We start from the raw sequence: 26,488 nt of genomic DNA, 5'->3' as shown, positions 1-26,488 counted from the left end.
CTGTACTGATTGAATATGCTCAGTTTGCTAGGTGCTTTGGCAGAAGCATGCTAAAATAAGGACAAAAGTTTACATCATGATCCTTGCCACACTGTAGATGTGCATGTGTAAAAAAGTGATGACCTTTATGTTTGAGGAGACTGGGAGAGGCATGCTGCTGCTTTGTAGGTACAGTGGTGCCTCGCATAACGGACGCCTCGCACAGCGAACGCTGCGCACAACGAACTTTATGTCTTGATTCGTACAACGAACTTCGTTTCACACAACGAAGTCGCCCGAGCTGCATCCTTCCGCGCAGGCACTGCGCTTAACTGCCCTCTCTCCGCCTGGCTCCCTCTTGCCCCCCCCGACTCCCCGACACGATCGGGGCAAGAGGGAGCCCAAGCCCTCTTGCCCCCCCGACTCCCCGACACGATCGGGGCAAGAGGGAGCCCAAGCCCTCTTGCCCCCCCGACTCCCCGACACGATCGGGGCAAGAGGGAGCCCAAGCCCTCTTGCCCCCCCGACTCCCCGACACGATCGGGCCAGGAGGGAGCCCAAGTCCTCCTGGCCACGGCGACCCCCTAACCCCACCCTGCACTACATTACGGGCAGGAGGGATCCCAGGCCCTCCTACCCTCGACGCAAACCCCCCCTCCCCCCAACGACCGCCCCCCCCCCAAGAACCTCCGACCGCCCCCCAGCCGACCCGCGACCCCCCTGGCCGACCCCCACGACACCCCCAACCCCCTTCCCCGTACCTTTCTGTAGTTGGCCGGACAGACGGGAGCCAAACCCGCCTGTCCGGCAGGCAGCCAACGACGGAATGAGGCCGGATTGGCCCATCCGTCCCAAAGCTCTGCCTACTGGTGGGGCCTAAGGCGCCTGGGCCAATCAGAATAGGCCCGGGAGCCTTAGGTCCCTCCTGGGGGCGGGGCCTGAGGCACATGGGCCCAACCCGACCATGTGCCTCAGGCCCTGCCCCCAGGAGGGACCTAAGGCTCCCGGGCCTATTCTGATTGGCCCAGGCGCCTTAGGCCCCACCAGTAGGCGGAGCTTTGGGACGGATGGGCCAATCCGGCCTCATTCCGTCGTTGGCTGCCTGCCGGACAGGCGGGTTTGGCTCCCGTCTGTCCGGCCAACTACAGAAAGGTACGGGGAAGGGGGTTGGGGGTGTCGTGGGGGTCGGCCAGGGGGGTCGCGGGTCGGCTGGGGGGGCGGTCGGAGGGTCTTGGGGGGGGCGGTCGTTGGGGGGGGGGGGGTTTGCGTCGAGGGCAGGAGGGCCTGGGATCCCTCCTGCCCGTAATGTAGTGCAGGGTGGGGTTAGGGGGTCGCCGTGGCCAGGAGGACTTGGGCTCCCTCCTGGCCCGATATTGTCGGGGAGTTGGGGAATCGGCGGGGCAAGAGGGCTTGGGCTCCCTCTTGCCCCGATCGTGTCGGGGGTGCCAGGGACCACACGGAGTCACCCACCGTACCACCCGATTCGGGTAAGCGCAGGTATCGGTGGGTGGCTTATTTGCGGGGGGGTGCCTTATTTTACATTTTTTTCTAAAAAGGGGGGGGCTGTCTTATTTGATGGCCCTGCCTTATCATCGGGGAAACACGGTAGAAAAAAAAAAAAAATGAACAGTTAAGTCCCAGTTTTTGCCGCTGAGACTCTGCCCTCTCTCACTGTAAAATTAGACTCTACTTAGTCTGTCTTTAAATTTAAAAAATGTGTGTTGTTTTAAAAAACAATTATGTTTTTAGATGTATCTAAATAAAAATAATAACCAAAAATTTATCTTTTTTTATGTCATCTTAGCATATTTTATGCTGCAGAACGAATTATTTTTTTTTACATGTATTCTTATGGGAAAACGCGTTTCACATAACGAACGTTTCGCATAACAAACTTGCTCCTGGAACCAATTAAGTTCGTTGTGTGAGGCACCACTGTATTCAGCTGTCTTTTTAAAACAAAGAATCAGAAATATGCAGCCCCTAGCAACATGGGATTGTTTTAGTTGAGATCTGTGTATGAGTAATGTAACCATACGTCCCGTTTTTAGATCCCCTGTCCCGTTGTCCCATTGCACAGTTTCAGGATGCCAAAATGTCCCGTTTTCAGAGAGAGTGTCCCGAAGCTATGTGTGGGGACAACGGGACAGGCAATTGCAGAGCCTGGGCTTTCTCCCTGCTTCCTCGCCACCGACCCAGCAACAGGGTCAGGTGAGGCGAGTGCAGCGACTGCACATCGGCCGTCCCAGAAGCTTTCTCCCTGACATCAATTCTGATGTCAGAGAAGAAATTCCGGGCTAGCCAGGCAGCAACAGGAACTCACGGCAGCCATTTTGATGACGGCTCTGCATGGGGCAGGAGCGTAGGAAGATTGCTCCTGCCCTACATCACTGCTAGACCACCAGGTAAGGTCTGGGGGATGCAGGAGGGAAGCGGGGGTGGTTCAGAACTGGCCCCCAAAATTATTCGGGATTTTTTCCTATTCGCGGGCAGGCTCTGCCCCTAACCCTCACGAATATTGAGGGTCTGCTGTATTTGTCTATTTTTCTATAGTTACTGAGGTGATATTGCATATTTTATCCCAGGACAAGCAGGCAGCATATTCTCTACATGATGTCACAGACGGAGCCCCTTAGCGGACGTTTTCGCAAGCAGACTTGCTTGAAGACCTTCAAGCTTGCGATCGGCACATGCATGCACGAGCCCCTCCCGCCCGGTCTAGGGCATGCATCTCCTCAGCGTGTCCTCAGTTCTCTGTTTTCCGCGGAGCCAGAAGCACTGCTCCCTTGCTTCGCGCGATATCCTTGTCCCTCTTGCACCGCAGCTGGTTTGATTAGTTTATTTTGAGTCGCTGTGCTCGCATCTGTGTTTTTCTATCTTTTGGTTTGTTTTTCAGTTCGTATCTTTTTGACCGGGTTCCCAGTCTTACTCTGGCCGCCTGGCCTCGTGGGGCCGCGACTGTCTTTTTTCTTATGTCCCGGCCTCGTTCCGGGTTTAAAAACTGTACTAAGTGCAATCGAGTTATCTCCATCACCGACCCTCATGTTGGTGTGTAGAGTGCCCGGGTGCAGTGCACCACGCTGAGTCGTGCCCTGATTGTCTGACTTTGCAACCGCGGGCTCTTCGTAGGAGGGTGGCCAAGATTCTCCAACTCTTTGGCCCCATGGATCCTGCGGGACAGGCCTCATTGGGCGCTTTGACCTCGAAGTCCTCGGCCTCGAAGGCCCTGGCCTCGGCCCCTCCTGTTACTCCGGCTTCGGGTAAGTCTCCTCTTTCCTCCTCAGGTGTGCCGGCAAAGAAGCCTATCTCTGAGTCTCATGTCAGTGCCGCCTCGTCGGCATCTTCGAGACATCACTCTAAGCGTGCCTCCTCACGTAGGGAATACTCTTCCTCAAGGTCACCCCGAAGGAGCGCACTTCTGCACCTAAGACCCAACCATCTCGGTGCCTATGCTTAATGCTGTTCTTACCACGCAGCTTTCCTCGGTGGTGAGCCAAATGGTCCCAACTTCGACGCCTCTGACCTCGGTCTCGACCCAGTCTCAATCTGAACAGCCTGAGCGTCCTCTCGTTTCTCGAGGCCCTGCCCGCAAAACTCGCCAGGTTCCCTCGAGCGATTCTTCATCCCCGGGTCCCCTGTAACTTTTCAGGGATCCAGGCCAGGGGGCCATTTTTCCCCCGGTACTTTGTTGAGGTTTGCCCCTCCTAAAAAGCTCCGGTCTTCTCCCCCCCTTCGGGGCAGGTTTCCAACCGTGAAACCTAGACACACGCTTGTCTTCGAGTTGGACTCTGGGTTGTGTTCCCCATCGAGGCAGCTACCAGCCTCTAAGGAGTCTTCTTTGAAACTGGTGGAGGACTTTTCCCTTACCCAGTCTTCCCCGAGGCATCGCCAGCTAATTCCTTGGACCCTGGGGTCTTCCCTGGCCCACCTCTTGAAGGGTCGTTCCTCGACGCCACCCAGGCACTTTAGTAGAGCCTCTTCAGTCTCCCATTCGTGGGACTCCAAGGCCTCAGCTTACTATTCGAGGGAAATTTCTCCCTCCTTCTCGGCTGCCCCCAGATCTCGCTCGGAGTCTCCTCAGGAAGATGAGTCTTCTTCTCGAAACTCCTCCTTTACTTGTTTCATCTTTGACATGGGTAGGGCCTTGAAACTAGACCTCCAGTCTGAGTCCCATTATACCTAGGAATATCTGGCAGAAATGGGTGTTGATCATCCGCCCCGTGAGGCGCTGCGCTTGCCATTGCACCAGGTTCTCCGGCAAACTTTTCTCCGGAATCTGGAGACCCCCTATGCAGTCACAGCCATTCCGTCCAAGTTGGAGTCCTGTTACTGAACAATCCTTTTGAAGAGGTTTGAAAGTTCTCAGCTTTCTCATCAATCCTTGATGATTGAGTCTTCCTTGAAGAAGTCCCTACCCCTCTAAGGTTTACGCTGCCCTCCCTCCGGGCCGGGAAGGCCATACGATGGACAAGTTTGGTCACCGTCTTTACCAAAATTCGATAATGGCAAATTGTGTCTTTAACTATAACTTTATCTCCGGTTCTTTGTGGACGCCCTCTGCTCGTTCCGGGAGGACATACCAGATTCTTGGTGTCAGGAGTTTCGTCTCCTCGAGGAGATCCTCTCCCAGCTCCGCCTCTATATGTTTCAAGCGGCTTACGATGCCTTCGAGTTGTCCTCGAGGGTCACGGCCTTTGCAGTCGCCATGCGTCACCTCGCTTGGCTCCAAATTGTGGATATGGATCCGAATCTACAGGATTGTCTTGCTAATCTCCCGTGTATGGGTCATGAGCTCTTCAATGATTCCATCGAAGTGGCTACCAAGCGCCTGAAGGACCATGAAAGGTCCTTCGCCTCTCTGGTGAAACTTAAACCGAAGGCCCCCCCCGGCTCGGCCATACAAAATTCCTCTCCGGAGGTACCCACAGAAATCTACGCCTGCCTTCTCTTGGCCTCCTTCAAAGCGGCCGCAGCAGCAGCAGCAATGTCAACCTAAGACCCAGCCGCCGGCTCCGGCGAAGACTGGACCGTCCTTTTGACAATTCCAGTACGAGCCTTTGGGCTCCCTTCCTCCTGAAGCCTTCCCCCCTTCCCATCGGGGGTCGTCGCCATCATTTCTATGCCCAGTGGGAAAGTCTTACCACCAACAGTTGGGTGCTTTCTATCATCCGGGAAGGGTACTCCCTTCACTTCAGTCACGTAGCCCCGGACCTGCCTCCAAGAGAGTTTCCTTCTACTCGTTCTCAGCTGCCTCTTCTCCTGCAGGAAGCTCAGGCCCTTCTTTGCCTTCGGGCGGTCGAGGAGGTTCCCCCGGACCAGTGGAACACCGGATTTTATTCCCGGTACTTTCTGGTACCCAAGAAGATGGGGGAATCTGCGTCCAATTCTGGACCTCCGAGTTCTGAACAAGTTTCTGATCAGGGAATGGTTCAGAATGCTCACCCTTCCTACTTTGTACCCTCTTAGACGAGGGGGACTGGCTGTGCTCACTGGACCTCAAGGAGGCGTACATGCACATTCCGATACACCTGGCCTCTCGCCAGTATCTGATATTCCGGGTGGGGGATCTCCATCTCCAGTATCGTATTCTTCCCTTTGGCCTGTCAGCCTCTCCAAGGGTCTTCACGAAATGTCTAGTGGTGGTTGCTGCGGCCCTACGTCTCCGTGGCCTGCAGGTGTTTCCCTACCTTGACGACTGGTTGATCAAAGCGTCCTCTCGCCACAAAGTTCTGTGAGCAACGAATCAGACCATCTTGCTCCTCCAGAGCCTCGGCTTCGAGGTGAACTTCCCCAAATCTCAGCTCTGCCCATCTCAGTCTCTGGAATTTATCGGAGCAGTCCTGGACACGGCTTGTCTCTGCTCCTTCTTGCCTTAGCCTCGACAGGAGGCCCTTGTTCGCTTATGCTGGAGAGTAGCCCATCTGTCTTCGGCCCGGGCTCGACTCATGATGGTCCTCCTAGGTCACATGGCCTCCACGGTTCACGTGACTCCTTTTGCCAGATTTCACCTCCGTATTCCTCAATGGACTCTGGCGTCCCAATGGAACCAGGATCGGGACCCTGTCTCTCGACTCATTGTCGTGACTCCTTTGTTGAAGAAGTCTCTTCGTTGGTGGATGCTCTCTTCCAATCTTTCCAGAATTTTTCTGTTTCATGCTTCTCCGCAGAAGGTCCTGACTACGGACTCGTCGGCCTACGCTTTGGGGGCTCATCTGGACGGTCTTCACACTCAGGGTCTTTGGTCCAGTGCCGACCGACTTTGTCACATCAATCTGTTGGAGCTTCGAGTGATCTTACTCGCCCTGAAGGCTTTTTGTCACCTGCTTCGCGACCAAGTGGTGCTGGTCCGCACAGACAACCAGGTCGCCATGTATTATATCAACAAACAGGGGGAAACGGGGTCCCTGTGCCAGGAGGCGATGCGGCTCTGGGATTGGGCCATCAGCCGCAACATATTCCTTCGAGTGGTCTACATTCAGGGCCAGCACAATTGTCTGGCGGACAAGTTGAATCATCTTCTGCAGCCTCACAAATGGTCCATCCATTCCTTGACCCTGTGTCAGGTTTTTGCTCGGTGGGAGACTCCGGACATCAATCTCTTCACGTCCCCTCACAATCACAAGTTGCCCCGCTTCTGCTCCAGGGTCTACACCCCGCTCAGGCTCGAGCCGGATGCTTTCCTGCTGGATTGGACGGACCTGTTTCTGTATGCGTTCCCTCTATTCCCTTTGTTTCTGAAGACTCTCGTCAGGCTCAAGTCCACGAGTGCCACCATGATTCTGATAGCTCCTTGGTGGCCCCATCAGCCGTGGTTCTCTCTCCTATTACAACTCGGTTCCGGGGAGCCTCTTCTGCCTGTTTTTCCTTCACTGTTTATGCAGAGTTCCCATTCACTTCCAATCCATCTCATCCCATCCCTGTGATAGTAATGACTTTTTGGTCCCCATTCCTGTGGATTTCCATTGTCCCCATCCCCATGTACACCTCTATAATAAATGCTGTTTTACTGAACTATTGATAAAGGTATTGAAGATAGTTATGAATATAATACAAAATAAATGTAATAATGTTCCTCTGTTCTGGAACTTTGAGCTATGAATATATACTGTATGAGAATACCCTACATGTGAACTTGGGTTCCTTCCATCCGTCAATTATTTTACGATACAACACGCAAAAAATTTTCTCAGTAGTCGCCCCCACACTGGGGAATGCCCTACCTGTGGTCCTGAGACAAGAAACTAACCTCAATAACTTTAAATGTAACCTAAAAACCTTTCTCTTTAAAGACGTTTATTAGATCTACTCCTAGATCCCACTGCTCATGAGACTCAGACAATTGGCCGTACATTAAGGATGCCCTTTATCCCCTTTGTTTTTCCCATTCCCTTTCTTTTGATCTCATGCAATGTATCCTACCCACTCCCCTTGTGTAGCATATTTTGTCTGTATTGTCCATGTAGTCTGTTTTTCCTATTTTATAATCTTTGTTTAATTATAAACCGCTTTGCATTCAAAAGCAGTATATCAAGACTAAATAAACTTGAAACTAAAGAGAAGTTTTAATAGACTTTTACATTTTATAAGGTCAACAAAAATTATGATGATGTATATATCAAGATTTCATATCTCCATCCTTCAGATGTCAAGTTCAAAGAGGGGATTAAAGTAATGGATTGGATTGCCCAGTCAAATTGTTTTAGATCTCTTTTAAACTTTTTCCATCTGTGAGGATAAACACTATGTTAAACTTCCTGAATTGATCCTTCCTTATACACAGGTTGTTGAAAATTACCTGTAGAAACTATTAACATATTTCATGAAAACAGATACAATGGACCATATTGATACAAAATGAAAGTGTGACTTCTGTAGTCTTCTTATTTCCTTTTGGGTGATTCCTTGATATAGGATCCTGCAATTGTGTAGCTTACCTTATTCAAATTAATTAAGACCACTTTGTTCGATAAGTTTATTACTTAGTGAGTTTTATTACTGAAATTCTATTTTACAAATATTTGTATTTTTTACTGTATTATTGTATTTTGCTGATTGTCCAGCTCTTTTTAGTGTAAATCGCCTAGAACTTTTGATATTGCAGTATAAAAAAGTTATTATTATTATTTTTCACATGTGTTATAGATTTTCCTGTACACTGCCAGAACTGCTGCTCTTTAGTTTATTTATCTGCCATCAAAGGAGGTTATGATACACTGCTGCAAGCATCAGTTAAATCCTTTGGTTGTCTTAAAATTCTCTGCATTTTCTACACATTGAACAAAGTATTTCTTGTGGTTTTCTTTTTCTCGTTCTTAGGCTTTCTAGTTGCACTTTCCAGTGTGTATTAAAACTTATGTGCTTTTTAGTTTTTTTTCCACATCAGATCAATGATTTTGGTTTCAACTCTAATTTTGGTGCTTCCCAAGGAATTTATTTTATTTAAAAAATATTGTCTTTAAACTTTGCATCTATTTTCAAACTGGAGCCAATAAGCAGTAGAAGCTGTGGAATTTCAGGGCAGATTTAAACAGGGTGATTACATTTGCAGATGACACTAAACTGTTCAAAGTTGTTAAAATGCATGCGGACTGTGAAAAACTGCAGGAAGACCTTAGGAAATTGGGCATCCAAATGGCAGATGAAATTCAACATGGGCAAATGCAAAGTGATGCACTTTAGGAAGAATAATCCAAATCATAGTTATTGAATGCTAGAGACCACCTTGGAGGTCAACGCTCAAGAATCTGTATGTCATTGTAGTCAATGCGCTGAAGCCTTCTGCCCAATGTGTGGCGGCAGCCAAAAAGGCAAACAGGATGCTTGGGATTATTAGAAACGGGATGGTTAACAAGACTAAGAATGTTATAATGCCTCTGTATTGCTTAATGGTACGACCTCAACTTGAATACTGCATTCAGTTCTGGTCTTCAAAAAAGATACAGCGGCACTAGAAAAAGTTCAAAGAGCAACCAAGATGATAAAAGGAATGGAACTCCTCTCGTATGAGGAAAAACTAAAAAGGTTAGGGCTCTTCAGCTTGGAAAAGAGACGGTTGAGGGGAGATGTGATTGAAGTCTACAAAATCCTGAGTGATGGAGAACAGATACATTTGGATCGATTTTTTTACTGCAATAGGAGGAAATATTTTTTCATTCAGAGAATAGTTAAGCTCTGGAATGCATTGCCAGAGGATGTGGTGAGAGCAGTTAATGTAGCTGGTTTTAAAAAAGGTTTGGATAAGTTCCTGGAGGGAAAGTCCATAGTCTGTTCTTAAGACAGACATGGGATGGTAGCATGGTATGTTGCTACTGTTTGGGTTTTTGCCAGGTACTTGTGACTTGGATTGGCCTCTGCGAAGATGGGATAATGAGCTAGCTGGACCATTGGTCTGACCCAGTAAGGCTTTTCTTATGTTCTTATAGGTAAGAACTGACTATGGCGAGAGGAAGAACATTCAATAGGCAGGGCGAGAGACCGAAAAAAAAGCACTATATCTAGTGGACTCAAAGTGAAAAACTAAATGGATGGAGAAGTAATGTTCAGAAGCAGAGCAAAGGACTCTTGAGGAGGAATGCAGGATGAGGTGATTGAAGCTAAGTAAGGGAGTGAGCCTATTTGAAGAGCTTCATGAGTTAAAATAAGTATTTTGTGCTGAATTTTGAAGGATATAGGGAGGCAGTGATGAAGATAAAGGAGAGGGCTGGCTCTTAAAATGCCTGGTATGGGTTTTTGACTGTGCTTTTTCCTTCTGTCTTTGCAGTTTTGCAGTATTTAACTTCTCTCTTTCTAAGACCTTAACTTCATTCAAGCTATTTGACCAGTTCTCAAATATAAATTTCATTGCTCATGTGTGCACTCTCTCATTGTGCAGTTTTTATGGCTCCATTCTTTTATAAGATCTTGGAGTAAGCCATAAATCATCAGCTTTGGAATGGCTGATGGCCCTGGACCCCAGTTTTTTATCCTCCCTTTTCTCTATAGATTCTATTCAACCTCACTGGTGTAGCCACTTCTGAACCTTTTGGTTTTTCATTTTTCCAATTTGACACCATGACCCATGCTATTCTTCTTGACCAGCTTAACTCTCAAATGATTTATCTCCTTTCCTGCTGACTGCTTCTTCAAGCCTAGTAATTATTTTTATATTTTCAGTGTCTCAGTTGCTCTGGTCCTAAGAAACAGTTGATGGTCATATGGTTTCAGTGGTTTGAAAGCAAGCCCTTAGATTCTCTCTTGCTCCATTTTCAAACTGCTTTGCATACGTTCTGCAGCCAAGTATTATTTAAAGTAAGTTCATCTTCATTGGGCAAATGCTGCTTCTTGGGGAAGAGAGATCAGTTTGTGCTTAGCTGCTAATTATCAGTGTTTACAATGTTTGCGTCATATGAATTTTTCTCTAAATTATGAGATATTAGTGTAGTTTTAACTCTTTCTGAGCCTTTTTTTGGTGTTGTCCAATCTCCAATCTTGTTTTCAGAATATTTAGTTTGCAAGAAATTAATTTGTATGATGAGCCTCCGTTGTATGCAAATCTATCACATGCATTTTATTGCTGATATCCTGAAAACCAGGAAGGCTTAAACACTGTTCTGACCAATCTGATGAAAATCATCTTCACTCCCTCTGGTTCTTTTAGTGTAGATATGTGACTTGGAAGGTTCCATTACTGATGGAAGTTGCTTCAGCATACTTAGCTGGTAAGTTTCAGACTTTAGTGACTTATCCAATTTAAGCTAAATTCCATCAGATCACTTTAAGTAGCAACCTAATATGATGTCTTATTTCCACCATAATCAGTCAGTGGACCCTCTGGTCTTCTTTTGGCCTCTTCTATTTCATGCATTGGATTGCAAGAGACAGCTGGCACAAGCTAATGACTATCCAAGCATTTGTGTGCTTGTTTTTTCCTTTTAACACAAACAGTTCAGGCCTGTTGGCATATTGTTATTCCCTGACAGATTTGTCTTTCGAAGAACACATCAAGACCTGTGTTGTCAGTTTTTTGGCAGCACATATTCCAGTGCAGGGTTGGCCTAACTATTAGGCTAGACTAGGCAATGGCCTAGGGTAGCATCTTTAAGAGGGTAACAAAGGACAGCTCTAGTCAGAACAAAGCAATAGTGCCATACCAACTCAAAAGAACCACTAGCCTATATACCGTATATACTTGAATGCAAACCGAGATTTCTGGGCCAAAAAAATGGGGGGCTCAGTTTATATTTGGGTCGGCACTGACCCACCCACCCCTATTTGCAGGTCACTGCTAGGCCTGCCATGAGACCTGGTGGTCCAGCAGTGGCTGGGACAGAAGGGATCTCTCCCACCTCTTGCTCCAGCCTGATTCTAATTATTTTTATCTCCCTACCACCTCCCCCATGATCTTAAGTGGCTGGAACAGGAGGGATCCCTCATGCCTCCTGTCCAGCCTGATTCTAATTATTTTTATCTCCCTTCCTCCTCCCCACATACCTTAAGTATCCCTGGTGATCTAGCAGTGAATCACGGCAGAAGTGACCTTCCTTCACTCCTGCCCGTGCAGAACCACTAGCTAATTGGTTGCCATGAGTTCTCACGGTCCCGGTAGCCAATTAGCCAGCGGTTCTGCACGGGCAGAAGTGAAGGAAGGCCACTCCTGCCATGTTTAACCACTGGACCACCAGGGATACTTAAGGTATGTGGGAGAGGCGGGAGGAAGATAAAAATAATTAGAATCGGGCTGAAACAGGAAACACGAGGGAACCCTCCTGTCCCAGCCACCGCTGGTCCACCAGGTCTCATGGCGGGCCCAATGAAGGCCTGCAAGGCATTGGGAGGAATGGGTAAAGGGTATGGAACCATGGAGGGAGGGGGCTGGGTGCAGAGACTGGCAGGGGAGGGAGCGAGTGAGGGGATTGATGCAGATCCTGGCAGAGCAGTGAGGGAGGAAGAACAGGGTGCAGAGCCTGACAAGGCACTGCACTTGAATATTAAATCAACCAACCCCTCTTCCCCCCCAGTTTATATTTGAGTCAACCTTTTATCCTCCTTTTTTTTGGGGGGGGGAAGTTACCTCGGTTTATATTCGAGTATATATGGTGTATATATACTTTTTACAATTTTTCTTTGCACAGAGAAAGTGTGAATTTCCAAGTAGCCCAAATAAATTTTAATATTTAAATGTTTGATGTAAAATTATGCATTTTTACTGGATTGTTCTGGAAAGCATGATAATGAAATGATTATTACATTTATCAAAATCCCTTAAGTTTTAGCTAGGCAGTTCCATAAGTGTGGCTCATTGTACCTGCTGGTCTTGAAAGAACTGCTTAGATTTATTTATGATTTGTGGTATATCAAGTGTCAATAAACCTAAACTTTCTTGCTTGTACTTTTTGTTCTTTGACAGCAGTCCAGTGAGCCATACAATCCTTCCACTGCCCTATGTAGAAGTTGTTTCTGTTCCAGTTTTACAGGTGTGTTTAGTAGAGGTATGCAAGAAACTAGAGCAACAAGTCTAGTGATGTGTGGGAAAGCGCTGTGCATATGCAAAAGCTCTAGAATACTACTCCAACTCAGCAAGTAACATAGGTCACATAACCTAGGTAGCTTATAGATACAATAGCTTTTCTTTTTTTTAATTGTATGGTTTGTGACTATACTCTGTCTTTTTTTTGTAATACCATGTAAACCATTATGAATGAAGTTTCCTCAAGGTGGTAAAAACATTTTATGAATAAATAACTAAATTGCTGTTATCTAGATTGCAAGTCAGCAATCATCTTTTTTCTGGCTCGATAAAAACTTTTATGTAGTTCTCTCTGTGTATCTTTTTATGTTTTAACAATTTTATTAAAGAATCACTACCATACCAATGCATCTTTTCATACTGAGTTATGTTGTACTTCCATTGGAAATGTGGGATCCTTCAGCTGACAGTTATAGGATCATGTAGAGGTAGTTTTTGATGCACTCCATGCAGGTAAAATTACCCCTGAATAATGGTGGTTATTCACAAACATGAAATTAGGTCAAGAGAAGCAACCACAACAAAAGACCCCTCAATTTTGGCCAATAAAATACCCGCAGAACAAGCAGGTATAAATATCTATAGGTACCGTATTTGCCGGCGTACAAGACGACTGGGCGTATAAGACGACCCCCCAACTTTTAGTTAAAATATAAAGTTTTGTTATATACTCGCCGTATAAGACTACCCCTTCTTCCGCACACCTTCTCTACCGCCCCGGGTGCAGCACAGCCGGCCAGGTCCCCTTACTTTTGTGGCACTTCCCCGACCGACCGACAACAGCATTAGAGAGCTGCACGGGGACGCCCCTAGGGTCGCGGGGATCCCGTGGGGACGCCCCCTAGGATCGCGGGGATCCCATGGGGACGCCTCCGAGGGTCGCGGGGCTCCTGCGGGACTGGATGCTCAGTCTTCTGGATGTACGCGGCTCTTCTTCTCCCTACCTTCTCTGCTTGCAGGACAGAGCCGAACGGAAGTCTTCCCGACGTCAGCGCTGACGTCGGAGGGGAGGGAGGGCTAAACAAAGCTTAAACAAAGCCCTCCCTCCTTCCGACGTCAGCGCTGACGTCGGGAAGACTTCCGTTCGGCTCTGTGCTGCAGGCAGGGCAGATAAGGAGAAGGAGAGTAGCCTCGCGATTCGAGTGGCTACCAAGGGAGAGGGTCGGCCCGCCCCTCCCCTCCCCGCCCCGGTTGCAGCACAGCCGGCCAGGTTCCCTTACTTTTGTGGCACTTCCCCGACCGACCGATAACAGCCCGGGTCCGACAATCCTCCCTGCCCTGTAGCCGCGAATCTAAATTACCTTCTTACAGCAGCTGTAAGAAGGTAATTTAGATTCGCGGTTAAGGGCAGGGAGGTTTGTCGGACCCGGGCTGTTATCGGTCGGTCGGGGAAGTGCCACAAAAGTAAGGGAACCTGGCCGGCTGTGCATGCAACAAGGGCATGTAAACAGTACCCGGCGTATAAGACGACCCCCGACTTTGGGGAGGATTTTAAGGTACTAAAAAGTCGTCTTATACGCCGGCAAATACGGTACTTTTCCAAGGGCAGTTATCAAAACAAAGCTGCTGCCATGATTTTGCTTTGAGCATTGATGCAAACCCAGTGGGTAGAATACACTGATATTTACACTAGTACAGACCTGTTTATTATCCCCTAGATTTAATGCAGTTAACATTAATCCTATCACTTTCCACCTATTTAGGAACTACAGTGAGTTATGGCAGATGAGCATTGAGAATAGAGATCACACGAAACTACATTTTTATTTTGCTGTGTCACTTCTGTGATATGGGGGAGAATTTTGCTTTTGTTTTCAGTTTATATAGGTAATCTTCAGTGTAAGCTTGAGTTGGTTATCAGTAGCACAGACCATTTTAGAATAACTGTTTAGAAGTTAAGCAATACTTCTTCATGTTCTAATGCATATATGATATGGAATTCAAAGTCTTATTTTTTAATCTTTTTATTTTTACATTAAGGGAGTGAGATATTAGGGCCATCACTACCTGAAATAAGACCTGAAGCACTTCCAAATACATCTAACAATGAAATGGCAGCAATTACTGACAGCAAGGAGAAAAAAAACACTGCAAAGAAAAAATGTTTATACAATTTCCAGGAATCCTTCATAGAAGCAAATAAAGTTGTAATGGCAACGTCGTCTGCAACGTCATCTGTGTCTTGTACAGCTACCACAGTGCAGTCAAGTAGTAACCAGTTTAAGGTATCATCTAAGAGACCTTCTTCAATAGGTAAGGAAGACAGAACAAATAAGAAATACATTTCAGAAAACGGGCAGGATATGTTGGGGGGGGGAAGGTAGCAGCTCTTTGTGTTATTGTATTAATGAAAAACAAGAACAGGAAATTATTTAATTAATATATAGACCTACATTTAAAATACATGTGATTAGAAGAAATTTTATCAGGTAGATTAATAGATTTTACTTTAAAGGGGAACCTGAAATTGTATTTATATTATTGAGTTTATATGTTTAGAGTAACTTAGTCCAAGAGGCCTTATGACATTTTGCAAATAATACCAGCCAAAATAAACTGAAAAACAATTGACTGAACACTATTTTGAACATAAAAGCCATGCTGAGTCAGATTAGAGTCCTTGAGACCAGCATCCTGTCTTCAACAGTGGCCAATCAAAGTCACAAATATTGGTAGATTCCAAGAAGTACCGTATTTTCGCGGATATAACGCGCACCTGTGTAAAACGCGCACAGGGGTATAGCGCGCAGAAATCACGATGATATGTACCAAAACTTTTCTATACCGCGCTCAGGCATATAACGCGCATGATGCCCGACGCTCCTTTCGCCCGCCCTGACTTCCGTGCACTGTCCCCCCTTGAAGTCATGTCCCCCCTTGAAGGTCTGTCCCCATCCTGAAAGCCTGATGCCCCCCCCCCGACGTCCGATACATCCCCCCCCCGGCAGGACCACTCGCACCCTCACCCCGAAGGACCGCCGACTCCCCAACAATATCGGGCCAGGAGGGAGCCCAAACCCTCCTGGCCACGGCGACCCCCTAACCCCACCCCGCACTACATTACGGGCAGGAGGGATCCCAGGCCCTCCTGCCCTCGACGCAAACCCCCCTCCCTCCCCCGCCCCCCCCCCCAAGAACCTCCGCCCGTCCCCCCAGCTGACCCGCAACCCCCCTGGCCGACCCACACGACCCCCCCACCCCCCTTCCCCGTACCTTTGGAAGTTGGCCGGACAGACGGGAGCCAAACCCGCCTGTCCGGCAGGCAGCCAACGAAGGAATGAGGCCGGATTGGCCCATCCGTCCTAAAGCTCCGCCTACTGGTGGGGCCTAAGGCGCGTGGGCCAATCAGAATAGGCCCTGGAGCCTTAGGTCCCACCTGGGGGCGCGGCCTGAGGCACATGGGCCAAACCCGACCATGTGTCTCAGGCCGCGCCCCCAGGTGGGACCTAAGGCTCCAGGGCCTATTCTGATTGGCCCACGCGCCTTAGGCCCCACCAGTAGGCGGAGCTTTAGGACGGATGGGCCAATCCGGCCTCATTCCTTCGTTGGCTGCCTGCCGGACAGGCGGGTTTGGCTCCCGTCTGTCCGGCCAACTTCCAAAGGTATGGGGAAGGGGGTGGGGGGGTCGTGGGGGTCGGCCAGGGGGGTCGCGGGTCGGCTGGGGGGGCGGTCGGAGGTTCTTGGGGGGGGGCGGTCGTTGGAGGGAGGGGGGTTTGCGTCGAGGGCAGGAGGGCCTGGGATCCCTCCTGCTCGTAATGTAGTGCGGGGTGGGGGTAGGGGGTCGCCGTGGCCAGGAGGGTTTGGGCTCCCTCCTGGCCCGATATTGTCGGGAAGTCGGCGGTCCTTCGGGGGGGGGGGGGATGTATCGGACGTCGGGGAGTCGGCCGGGCAAGAGGGCTTGGGCTCCCTCTTGCTCCGATCGTGGATGCGGGTGCGGGTGGGAGCGCGTGCGAGCGGTCGTTCGGGGTGGGGGTGCGAGCGGTCCTGCTGGGGGGGTGAATCGGGCGTCGGGCGGGGTGGGAACTATGTTTAAAAACTTTTCTATACCGCGCTCAGGCATATAACGCGCGAGGGGTATGCGCGGTAGGTAAAATCGCGTATAACGCGCGCGTTATATCCGCGAAAATACGGTAGATCATTTTCTCATAACTTATTACCAAGGATGAGCAGTGGTTCTCCCAAGTTTACCTGGCTAATAATATTTTATACACTTTTCCTTAGAAACTTTTCTAAACCTCTTTTGAATCTTGCTATGGTAGTCATTTTGTTCCCATCTTTCAGTAACAGGTTCTACAGCTTAATTAAATGATATGTGAAATAACTTTCTACAATATGTTTTCATTAGTATTTATTTGATAGTGTCCTCTTGTTTTAAGTTTGACAGTTTAAACAACTGTTTTCTCTTTAACTGTTCCACCAAACTCATAATTTTAGAAGCTTCTATCATATCCCCTCTGTTGTCTTGTCTCTCAAGCTGGAAAACCCTGTCTTGTTTAGTCTCTCTTTATAAGAGAAGTGTTTTATCCACTTTATCATTTGGACCCTTCTTTGAACGCCCTCTAGATGCACTACATCCTTTTTTGTGGTGGGGTGACCTGTTCTGCACACAATACTGAAAACATGGATACATAACGAACCTGCTGCCTGTGTTAAGGAAGTCAGCGGTATGCTTCAGCTGCTGACACTGGTACTCTTGCACATGCTCAGTTTATGAACTTCCTTTGCTTAGGCAACGTGGAGGGGAGCTTGGGCTGCAAATGTCTTCAGCTGGTGGAGCTTGGGCATCCCCAGCAGCAAAGGTAGGACTCAACGCTGTGGTAATGGGAGAGAAGAGCTGAGAGGAAAAGTGTGGCCTATTATTAAAAATTTTTAGACACTAAGGGCTCATTTTCAAAAAAATGCACACATCCAAAAATGGCATGAACCAGCACTTGGATGTCCTAATCGGCAGGATGTCCAAGTGCCAATTTTCAAAACAGTCTTTCTGGATGTTTTGTGAGGTGTCCCAGCTGCTGTGCATCCAAAAGTCAAGGGGGTTGCGGTGATAATCAAACCTTTCCCAGGACATCCAGAATGTAACTTAGATGTCCAGAGATGGCTAATGGAGGGATTAGGTAATAACCCCTCTCACACTCCGTCAGTGGTCACTAACCCCCTCCTACCCCCAAAAAATCTGAACAAAACAGAACATACCGTATTTTTCGCTCCATAAGACGCACCCTAAATTTAGAGGAGGAAAACAAAAAAAAAACCATTCTGAACCAAATTGTATACTAATATATACCCGGCACCTTTAAATTCTATCCCCCCATCAATCATTACTTTATTATATTATGTTATTGTGAGAAGTCGTTAACGTTTGATTAACAGAGGCCCTACTACCTTCAGCGATGAGCTGTGGGAGGATCGTGGCTGATTTCTCCTTTCCTTCCAACTGGGGATTGAAGTTGTGTCTGCTGGTGTAGCACTGCTGCTCTGTGTTGGTTTCACTTTCAGATGCCTGTTTGCTGCATTGTGGAAATTGTTATTGTGAAGACTGCTAGACTAGAGAGCCCAAGTTGGGCCCTGATTTGGGTCACTCCTGACTGTTACTGATGCTTGCTGAGTTTGTAAGGAAATAAGACCACCTCACCCTGACCTATCAGTCATCCTTTCCCCACCCAATCCCAACAGCGTAACTCCTTCCTAAAGCAGCACAAAGTCAAGCTGCCTAAAAAGGTTTTAAGGTCCCTTTAAGAATAAAATGAGAAGGAAATATATGTTCAAGCTGTTTCCTAACATCAGCTGACCTCCAGGAAGTAATGGGAAAATGAATGGATGTTACCTAAAAAAAAAAAAAAAACACAATCTTTCAGCATCTTGTACAGGGCCTGCAGCCAAAAACTTCTAAGTTTCCAAGTTTATTTAAAATTTGATGGATCGCTTAGTCAAACTTCAAAGCGATGTACATAGCTAAAATTCATACAACTTTCAGGGGGACAAACATACACTTTTAACCATAACAAGGCTTACACATAATGAGTAAAGAGGGAAAGAAATATAATATTTTAAAGAAGATAAGACAAAAAGGAATGAACAAAAGGGATGGTAACAATGAATAGTCGCACGACAGACCCTAAGGAATGAATCAAGACAAGAGTACTATCAGTTGAAAGCATTTTTAAAAAGAAAGCATTTCAGCTTACTCTTGAATCGGTCTAGCATGCATTCTTCCTTTAGTTGTGGAGCTGTTACAGAGAAGTTGTATTATTGGCGTGTATTAATAACCTTAAGAGAAGGAACTGAAAGTAAATGCTGATCGTTAGACCTAAGGGACTCTTAGAGCATAAGGAATTAAGAGCCTATCGATAAAAACCGGGGTTTTGTGAAGAAGGCATTTAAAAGTTAGTAGACATATTTTATAGGATATTCTGTAAGTAACCGGAAGCCAGTGTGCTTTTTTGAGAAGCGGCGAGATGTGATCAAATTTTTTTAGCTTTCATGATAAACCCTGCGCTGCTCCTTGTGACCCTGGGCAAGTCACTCAGTCCTCCATAACCCCAGGTATGTTAGATAGATTGTGAGCCCACTGGGACAGATAGGAAAAATGCTTTAGTACCTGATTGTAAAAAAACCGCTTAGATAACCTTGATAGGCGGTATAGAAAAATCCTTATAATAAGTTTTATTGAAACGTTTTGAATAATTTGAAAATGTCTTTTTGACTATTCCCATAAAAAGGGCATAGCAGTAATCAATTTTTGAAATCACCAAGGAATGTATTAATATATTCAGAGATGTAGGTTCTAAGAATTTCGAAACAGAGTGTATTTGGCGTAGTCTGAAAAAGGTAGATTTAACAACACTGCTAATATGCTCATAAAATGTCAGCTTTTGATCAAAAATTACTCCTAAGATCTTAATTGAGTTGACTGTCTTTAGTGCGTTTCACTTGAGGGTAATGGAGAAACTAGAGTTTGGATTGTCTTTCCATGGGAAAAGCATTACCTTTGATTTTACAACATTTAGGGCCAGTCTGTTAGCATCTAGCCATTGGTATATTTGCTCTAGTTTCTTGTTAATTACTAAGATGTCATGGGCATTCTTGGAGTCTAATGGGTGCAAAAGCTAAGTTAAAATCACACAGTTGCCGCTGCTGGTCCGGGGTGGGGAGAGAAGAATTCATATGTCCCCAGAGTTCCCGTCATCTTCTTCGGAGGGGGCTTGCCCTTAATGCTCGCCCAAAATGAGGCCTGCTCTCGCACTCTCCTTCCCCCACAAACAAACCACACACCGGCACACACGCTGCTCCACTGGAGTCTTATGGCAGCCGCCACCGCCAACCCTCTTTCCCACCTCAGCATGCACCGGAAGCAGGGCGCTGATTGGCTGACACGGAGAAGGAAGCGTGGGGCTACTGGTTGGAGGAGAAGAGAAAAGCAGGAGTCCCAGCAGCAGAAGGCAGGAACTTGCAAAGCAGCTGATGCCGGAGCCTCTCTTCCTACCCAGTGTGCCGTAACAAATCTTAGTTGTCACCTTGCTTAGAGCACCGCGGGCCACAGAATAGTACCTGGGGGGCCACATGCAGCCTGTGAGTTTGAGACTGCTGGTCTGGAGGAAGGCAACTAGAACAGTTGATGGTCTACATCAAAGCATACAGGGACAGACTTAAGATCTCAATATGTATACTTTGGAGGAAAGGTGGGAGATGGGAGATATGATAGATGTGTATGTGGCATAAATACACATGAGGTGAGTCTCTTTTAATTGAAAGGATACTCCAGAGAGAAAGGATATAGAATGAAGTTAGAAGGTGATAGGCGGGGGGAGGAGGGGATGACACTAGTGAGCACTGATGGGACTGGATGCTTTGTGAGCGAGCTCCAGCGAAATCTCAAGAAACAATCAAGAAAACATCTAGAAATCATTATTAAATTTACATTTCAGTTGTCTAATCTGCTCACTAACATGGCTACATGTAAACCTGGTAAACGCAAAAGCATGGAACCTTCTTCACCATCAAAAAACAGCTCGTCTAAAACTGACGACGTAACCTTGGCCTCCATCTTGGACGAATTGTGATCAATTTGGAAACTTTTGGTAGACATTAAACAAGATATTTTGGAAATGAAGGAAGACCTAGCAAACATGAAAGAGGAATTCTCCAACATCAAACAGATATACTTGAAATAAAAGCTAAAACATCAGAGGACTCTATAAAATAACTCTTCAGACAAGCCTCTCGCACCATCCAGTTAGGACGTGCTCTCGAGGACTCTAACAGGGCATGATGCAACAGTTTTTGACTGCTTGGTCTACCAGAGGGTCGCAAAGCTTGTGATTTAATTGATTTTTCTAACAGTTCTCCTGCCTCAAGTTCTCAAAATGAAATACAAATCTTGATTTCGACAGCGCTTATAGAGTACCGCAACAAGCTGCACATCATAAACGGTACCCAAGGCCAATCATCACACTGCTGCATTATAATCAAGTTTTAAAAATCATGCAAAATATTAAATTACATTCACTGATCCTTTTTGAAGGTAACAAAGTAGTCTTAGTACCTGACCTCTTCAAAGAATTGGCCAAGAAAAGGAAACAACTATTGTCTTACCAGCCCAAATTATCAGCTATTGGCGCCCAGTTCTTATCCTGCTCACATGCAAGTTATGTTTAACAACTTTACAAAGGATTTCTATAACCCTTCGGACCTAGCAGATTTTATCGAAAGGATCCATCTAACCATTATTGACAAAACATGAAAAGCTTGACCATACCTATACATTATTAATATGTCTACAGGTATTAGAATCTTTAATGCTATTTTCACTTATGATAACCGCATTGGTCATTATAATTGTGAGTCACACCATTCTTTAGTGTTTTCAGAATATGCAAAGAATGTGTTTTCTTAACATTAATGTTTTCATTTATATCTACTGATCTGATTCACTGGCTAATATGCCCTCTGGTGCTTTCAGTATATTGCTCTTGAGCACTGGGTCAATTTTTGTCTCCACTGTTCTATTCTGATGGCTAGGCTTTTCCAGCAGGAGCTTTTTGGGTCCCCTTCAACATCGACCATGTCTTCTCCATCGAAGTCCAAGAATCATTCTCCAGAGGCATCGGCACCGGTATTCTGCTCAGTGTCAGCTCCAACAGTACCATTGACTTCTCTTCCTAAAAATGCTAAGAAGCGTACATATATTTCACCTTCTACTCATACATCGGCGTCTTCTCAAGCATCGAGTAAGTTGATACGCACCAAACGTCAATGCAAGAAGTCAAGTTAGTGTCTCTTCTGAGGCATGCCTCATTAAGGTCACCAATGCCTCGAAGCATGGTGGCACCGACTGTATCAACATCTGCAGTACTGGTGCACTCTGTACAGGAGCAAATCAAGGAGCTGTTTCAGAAGGAGTTGGCACTTATGCCCTTGTACCTCCCTTGGCTCCATCGGTACTGTCCTAGCCAGAGCATTGCCCCACCAGGGACTCCCGTACAAAACCTTTAATACCTCATAGGCATCACAGTTCGTCTTCTCACTCTACATGGGATTGGCACAGAGACATCGATAGAAGTTTTTCCAGGCACCACAGTCTTCTCATTGATATCATCCTAAATTGAAAGACCACTGTTCTAGATTAGAGAGTTGCATGGGGACAAAAATCAAACCCGTCCCAGCAAGTAATCTCTTCCATCCCTGTCCGTCCCCATAAACTTCAGAAGTACACTTCTCCCTCCATATTCGCAAGGGTTAGGGGCAGAGCCGGCCTGCAAATATGGAAAAATTGTGAATAACTTTTAGGGACAACTGACCCACCCTCCTACCTCCCAGACCTTTCCACACTTTACCTAGTGGCCTAGCAGTGAAGCGGAGCAGGAGCAATCTTCCTATTCTCCTACCTCATGCAGAGCCGGCAATAAAAATGGCTGCCATAAGTTCCTGTGGTCTTACGAGACTACAGCGGGAGCTCACGGCAGCCATTTTTGTAGACTGTTCTGCATGGGGCAGGAACATAGGAAGATTGCTCCTGCTCTGCTTCGCAGCTAGGCCACCAGGTACAGTGTGGAGAGATCCAGGAGGCAGGGGTGGGTCGGGAGTTTACAAACTCACAAATAACCGAAGTCACAAGTTTTAAACCCGTGAATTTGGAGGGAGAAGTGTAGTTATTTCATTTAATTATGCTACTGAACTAATGGCTGTGGTAGAGACCCATTTACAAATGATCATAGATACTTTATTAATTTGGAAATATTAATTGGAAGAATACATACTTTGTAAATAAGTCTCTGCCAGTCTCTCGGATGTAAATATAAAATATAAAAATACTCCTGCTGATGAGGACCCTCAAGCTATGTCAGCTGACGATTTCCTTTGAAGGTGGCTGGGGGGTCCATTTTGTCAAGCTTGGCAATATTTACAAGAAAATGATCTGGTGAAACTGCTTGTCCCATTCAGGTTTTTAATGCTTGGATTCTGTCATTGTGCATTTCTGTTTTTAAATGTTTACTTGGTTCCTTCCAAATTTCAAAAGCATCAGCAATAAAACAGCTATTTTTCTATGTTTTGTTTAAAGCTGCAGAAATGGGTTTCAGAATTCTCAGCATATCTTTTAACATTTCTCTTAAACCCATTGTTGAAGATTTTAGCCTGTCATCAGAATAGGCTAGCTCTTGATATACTGCTCAAAGCAGTCCACTACAGAGTTCCATCTAACATCTTGTGAGAGCGTTAGCTTGGTTCTACCCATTCTCTTCAGAATTGCTGCTGCTGCTGCAATATGATTGTTAGGAAGTATTTAGCCATTTCAACATCATCAGTTTTTATTTCTGGGACACTGAATTTGCTAGGAGGTGCTGCAAATGAGCACTGCAACTATATGTTACCAGCTTGGTATTCTCTTCATGCTCTTCTAAATTTCTTCTCATCTTGGATACTAGCAGCATTGTGACTAAACTGTGTACTAGACATTTGAGTTTTTGTTCACATTTTATTATAGCTTTTGCGGCTACTTCCTGTAATTATTCTGCTGTATGTACATTTCCTAAGATATCATTTTTTTCTGCAAGAAAGACATTCCCTTCTTCTGTTGTTAAACAAGCACATACAATTAGATCATTATGTACATTACTCCACCCACCAAGCCTTAGGTTAACAATTTTACTCTCTAGATCTGTTGCACATTGCTCTATTTCTCTGTCATACACTTTATCCAAGTTTCCTAGCCACATGTGCTCTGCTGGTTGGAGTGTATCCTGGTCTCAATGACTGAACCATATTAATGAAGTATGGGTTTTCAGTGAGACAGAAAAAAGTTTTGTCACATAAATGGGGACAATTTTTTCATCAATTACCTATTTTTTCCTAGTCTTCTGGTATTTATCACAAATGAATCTATCACGGTTCCTGGATAATTGGTTTTTTTTTCCTTTCTTTAAGTGATATACTGTGAATATGTGTTGTATATGATGTGACAGAAACACTATCTGCTCAATAGGTTTCAGTTTCATTTTTACTGCTTGCCCCTCCCTCCTCACACTTATCTCCTTGTGCAGATATATAAACTTACCACTTAAGAGGTAAGAAGGGGCTGATTCTGCGTAAATCGATGTGCTCAACCCTTTATATTTTATAACATTAGTGCTGTGAAGAAGCATGTTATCTCTACACACACAAATTCACAGTTTTGAGACAAGCAAAAATAAGCATCTGTGATATCTTCTAGATAGAAAAATTGCTTGTGATGTTATGAAAGGATTAATGGAATTCATTTACCAAAATAATTTAAACATTGCATGAATATGCAACCTCATGCTACATAATTAAAAACTAATCCTTATTTCATGATTAACTTTTGGTCTATAGGGGGGGTCACGTGATGACGTTGAGCTGAGCGGCGGCTCCCTGCTCGTGCTCCGACCCTCTCATGCTTCATTTTTCGCTTTCTTTAGCCATCCTGCGGTGCCCTCACTTTTTCTTTGTCGACTAGTGGAACGGAGTGCTTCGCGGTGCTAGTGACTGCTTCGGCGGTTCTCTGCAGCGGATCCTACGCACGGTATGCCCATCAAGACCCCGCGGCCGACTCGGGCTCAGCGTGTGCACGGGGCACTCAAATGGCGTCCGGCTCTGTCACCCCGCCGAGGGTACTGCTGCAAGACGACGCAGTTAAAGAACTGACCCGGACAATTTCAGCAGCGATCGACGAACGGCTCACCAAGCTCCAGGCAACAGTTGAGGATGTAAGGGATTGCCTGGAGCGACATGGTCAGCGTCTCCAGACTGCGGAGTCCCGCATAACTGCCCAGGAGGATTATGCTGGGGTGCTGGAGACGCAGATCCAGGGCCTGCAGGCTCAGTGCGCGACCCTCCACGAGCGGCTTGAAGACCAGGAGAACCGCGGCCGCCGAAATAACATCCGACTGGTGGGCCTGGCGGAGTCTCTTCGCGACACTGAGCTGCGAGAGCTGGTGGAGCAGTGGCTTCCTGGAGCAGTGGGCTTTACCCCGGAAGGGTCGCGCACCGTGGTGGAGAGGGTGCATCGCCTGGGTCCGCGTCGGGAGGGCGCGGGCCGGCCCCGACCTGTTATTGCCAGGTACCTTAACTTTGCTGATAAGGCCCAGGTCATGGCCCTGTAAAGAAAAAAGGGCGCGTTGGAGCATGCGGGCACAAAGATCCTGCTCTTCAATGATTACTCTGTCGAAGTGGCTGCTCGCCAGCGCGCCCTGGCACCTTACTGCACCGAGCTCCGCAACAGAGGCATCCGATTCGTGGTCCAATATCCTGCCCGGGTCCGGGTCTTTGAGGCCGGGGGACCGAAGACCTGCGAGGACGTTGAGGCATTGCAGGCCTATATAAGATCTCTGGCGCCTGTGCTTCCGGTGCCCTAAGAAGATCAGCTTCGATCTCACTGCGACTCTCTTCTGATGTTGACCTCCCTGGAGACTTTACACCTGGACCGGGGGTTGGATGGTCTAGAGCCTTTGCCCTCTGAATCGGTGTGGTGGGGGCTTTAGGGCTCTAGGGCCAGCCTTGACTTTTTGCTATTTTGCTGGCTACCCTGTTTGCTGGTGCTGGGGTCGCCTGTGCTTCCATCTGGGGTCTGGACTGCCTCTCTGTCTTCCGGGTTGGTGTTCCTGGTCCTCCTTGGGGGGAGTTTAAGGGTGATCTACACTGTTCTGCCTGATGCCCTTTTCGTTTTGACCCCTGCTCAGGACCTTTCCACCCGGGTCCCTGGACCACGAAGCTGTTCCCTTTTTGACTACAGGGATCCTGAATATGGGGGTCTGGTATTTCGGCCTATGCCCCTTGTTTGTTTTTCTTCTCTCTTTGGACAATTGTTGTTCATGCGGCCCCTGGGCCTGTTTGTCGTGGGGGGTCAGATGTTGGGGGTGGGGTCTTTGCGTGAGAGGGTTGGGGGGGCTTTCAGTACTATGTTTTTACTGTGGGGGGGAGGGGATGGAGGGATTGTTGGTTGGGGCTGGGAGGGAGGAGTGGGGGGACGTATGCATGGGGTATTGCTTGTCTGTTGGGTTGTGGATTGTTTGTGTGGGGTGTGTCTGGGTGTGATCTGGGATGGGGAGGGGGGGCTTGGCTGCGGGGGGGAGGTTCTCTGGTTCAGTGGAGGGTTGGGAGCTATACTGCTTGTTCTTGGGGGTCCGGCTGGGAGACTCTCAGGGACTGTACACTACTTCATTGGGATTGGACATTGGTGCTGGGTGCCTCACATGGCTATGGCTGACTTGGTGTGTCTTACATTGAACGTGGCAGGCATCAACTCTCCTGTGAAGCGCACCAAGGTCCTGTCGTTCTTGAAGAAGGAAAAAGTCTCGGTGGCTTTTCTACAGGAGACTCATCTCATGGCCTGTGAACACCAAAAGCTGCAGCGTGACTGGGTGGGGGAAGTGGTTGCGTCCTCTTTTTCTTCTAGGCAGAGGGGGGTGGCTATTCTCATCCACAAGGCGGTTATAGCAGTCACCCACAGGGTTATCCGGGATCCTCAGGGCCGTTTTGTTATCTGGGCGG

The 26,488-nt window shown here is 47.0% G+C and overlaps 1 protein-coding gene across 4 annotated transcripts in view; it reads left to right on the top strand.

Annotated features, from left to right (window-relative positions):
* FAM193A (family with sequence similarity 193 member A) overlaps nt 1-26,488 on the top strand; it is a 382,414-nt gene that overhangs the window by 270,364 nt on the left and 85,562 nt on the right. For all 4 annotated transcript variants that reach the window (XM_033950625.1, XM_033950616.1, XM_033950602.1 and 1 more), the window contains exon 16: nt 14,465-14,737. In XM_033950625.1, coding sequence (XP_033806516.1) covers nt 14,465-14,737 — 273 coding nt within the window. The remainder of the gene's footprint in view (nt 1-14,464; nt 14,738-26,488) is intronic.

Source organism: Geotrypetes seraphini, chromosome 1, assembly GCF_902459505.1.
Source record: "Geotrypetes seraphini chromosome 1, aGeoSer1.1, whole genome shotgun sequence".
NCBI lineage: Eukaryota > Metazoa > Chordata > Amphibia > Gymnophiona > Dermophiidae > Geotrypetes > Geotrypetes seraphini.
This window is presented reverse-complemented; position numbering and strand designations above follow the sequence as displayed.